We start from the raw sequence: 1,164 nt of genomic DNA, 5'->3' as shown, positions 1-1,164 counted from the left end.
TTATGGAGAACAGAAGCAAAAGAGTTTTCTATTCCGATGCAGATAAAGAACAGGCTGTACAAAACCAGCCAGCACAAAACAAATCACTGAAGGAGACCAAATTTCCTGAGTACTGAGATTTGCCAGATTGCTAAATAATGCTGAAATAGTAATCGGCACATATATAATAACCATGTTCACTGTTGTTATTAAAATTAGATAAAACGCTCTTCTCTTCATGTGGTTTTCTTCCCCTCTCTCTCTCCCTCTCTCTCCTGGTCCTGACTGCTTCAGAGCTCTGAGAACAGCCACAAGACAAAACAACTGGATGGAGAGGAAGAGGAGGAACTGCATCGAGATTAACCATATATGTGCATTGATTGAAAAAGAAAATAACATGGACCACAAACAGGAACCAAAAGTGATTATCCAGACCATGGTGCAGCAGATCACTCTATATCTGAGAGGTTTGTACTTCAGAAAGGTTACAGGATGAACCACTGCCAGGTAACGCTCAACACACATCAGACACTGAAACAGAGGACGGCCAGTGACAGAGAGTCCTATTAAAAACTCTAACAGTGTAAAGACACTTGAAAACCAATTTGAAAGTACAAAGAGCAAACAGTTCAAAGAGTTTCCAATCTCACAAATGGAGAGATTGAGGATGAAGAACTCTGATGCAACTCCGCTTCCTGTTCCTGTGATGATGAGCCATATAACATAGGAGTGTGTAGGAACACCAACCAGGAAATTGATGATGTATGCACAGATTTCCAGACTTATCATTTGTCCAAAGGATTGAGTTGTGGAATTTATAGATGCTTCGGGTGCGGTGAAGTTCACTGAGTTATTCATCTCTGGGTTTGTCTTTTACGTTTGGCGGCTCATAAAATTTAATTTTGTGATCTACACAAAAGAGAGCTGTAATTTAACCAGAAAAAAAAATAAATAAATAAATAAATCATTAAATGATGAAAAATAGATGGCTTAGCAATGTAATATTTGCAGGCTACATTCATCTGCAAAATCTCATTTTCTATAATATTTCTCTAGAATTAATTTAAACTGTTAGTTCTCTTCAATGAAACAAATATCAGTCCCATTTTACTCAGTAGCTAAAGTGTTAACCCAAATCTTTGTACATTATCAGATAAACACAGTGACACTCTTGCTTATTAAGTG

The 1,164-nt window shown here is 37.3% G+C and overlaps 1 protein-coding gene across 1 annotated transcript; it reads right to left on the bottom strand.

The window, feature by feature from the left end:
• Positions 1-837, bottom strand: LOC125261931 (chemokine XC receptor 1-like). Its single transcript, XM_048180515.1, has one exon. It carries the CDS (start codon positions 835-837, stop codon positions 1-3), a length of 837 nt encoding a protein of 278 aa, XP_048036472.1.
• Positions 838-1,164: the final 327 nt, after the last annotated feature.

This window comes from Megalobrama amblycephala, unplaced genomic scaffold (assembly GCF_018812025.1).
Source record: "Megalobrama amblycephala isolate DHTTF-2021 unplaced genomic scaffold, ASM1881202v1 scaffold530, whole genome shotgun sequence".
In the NCBI taxonomy this organism is placed as follows: Eukaryota; Metazoa; Chordata; class Actinopteri; order Cypriniformes; family Xenocyprididae; genus Megalobrama; species Megalobrama amblycephala.
Note: the sequence above shows the minus strand (reverse complement) of the source record. Positions and strands in the feature narration are given on the sequence as shown.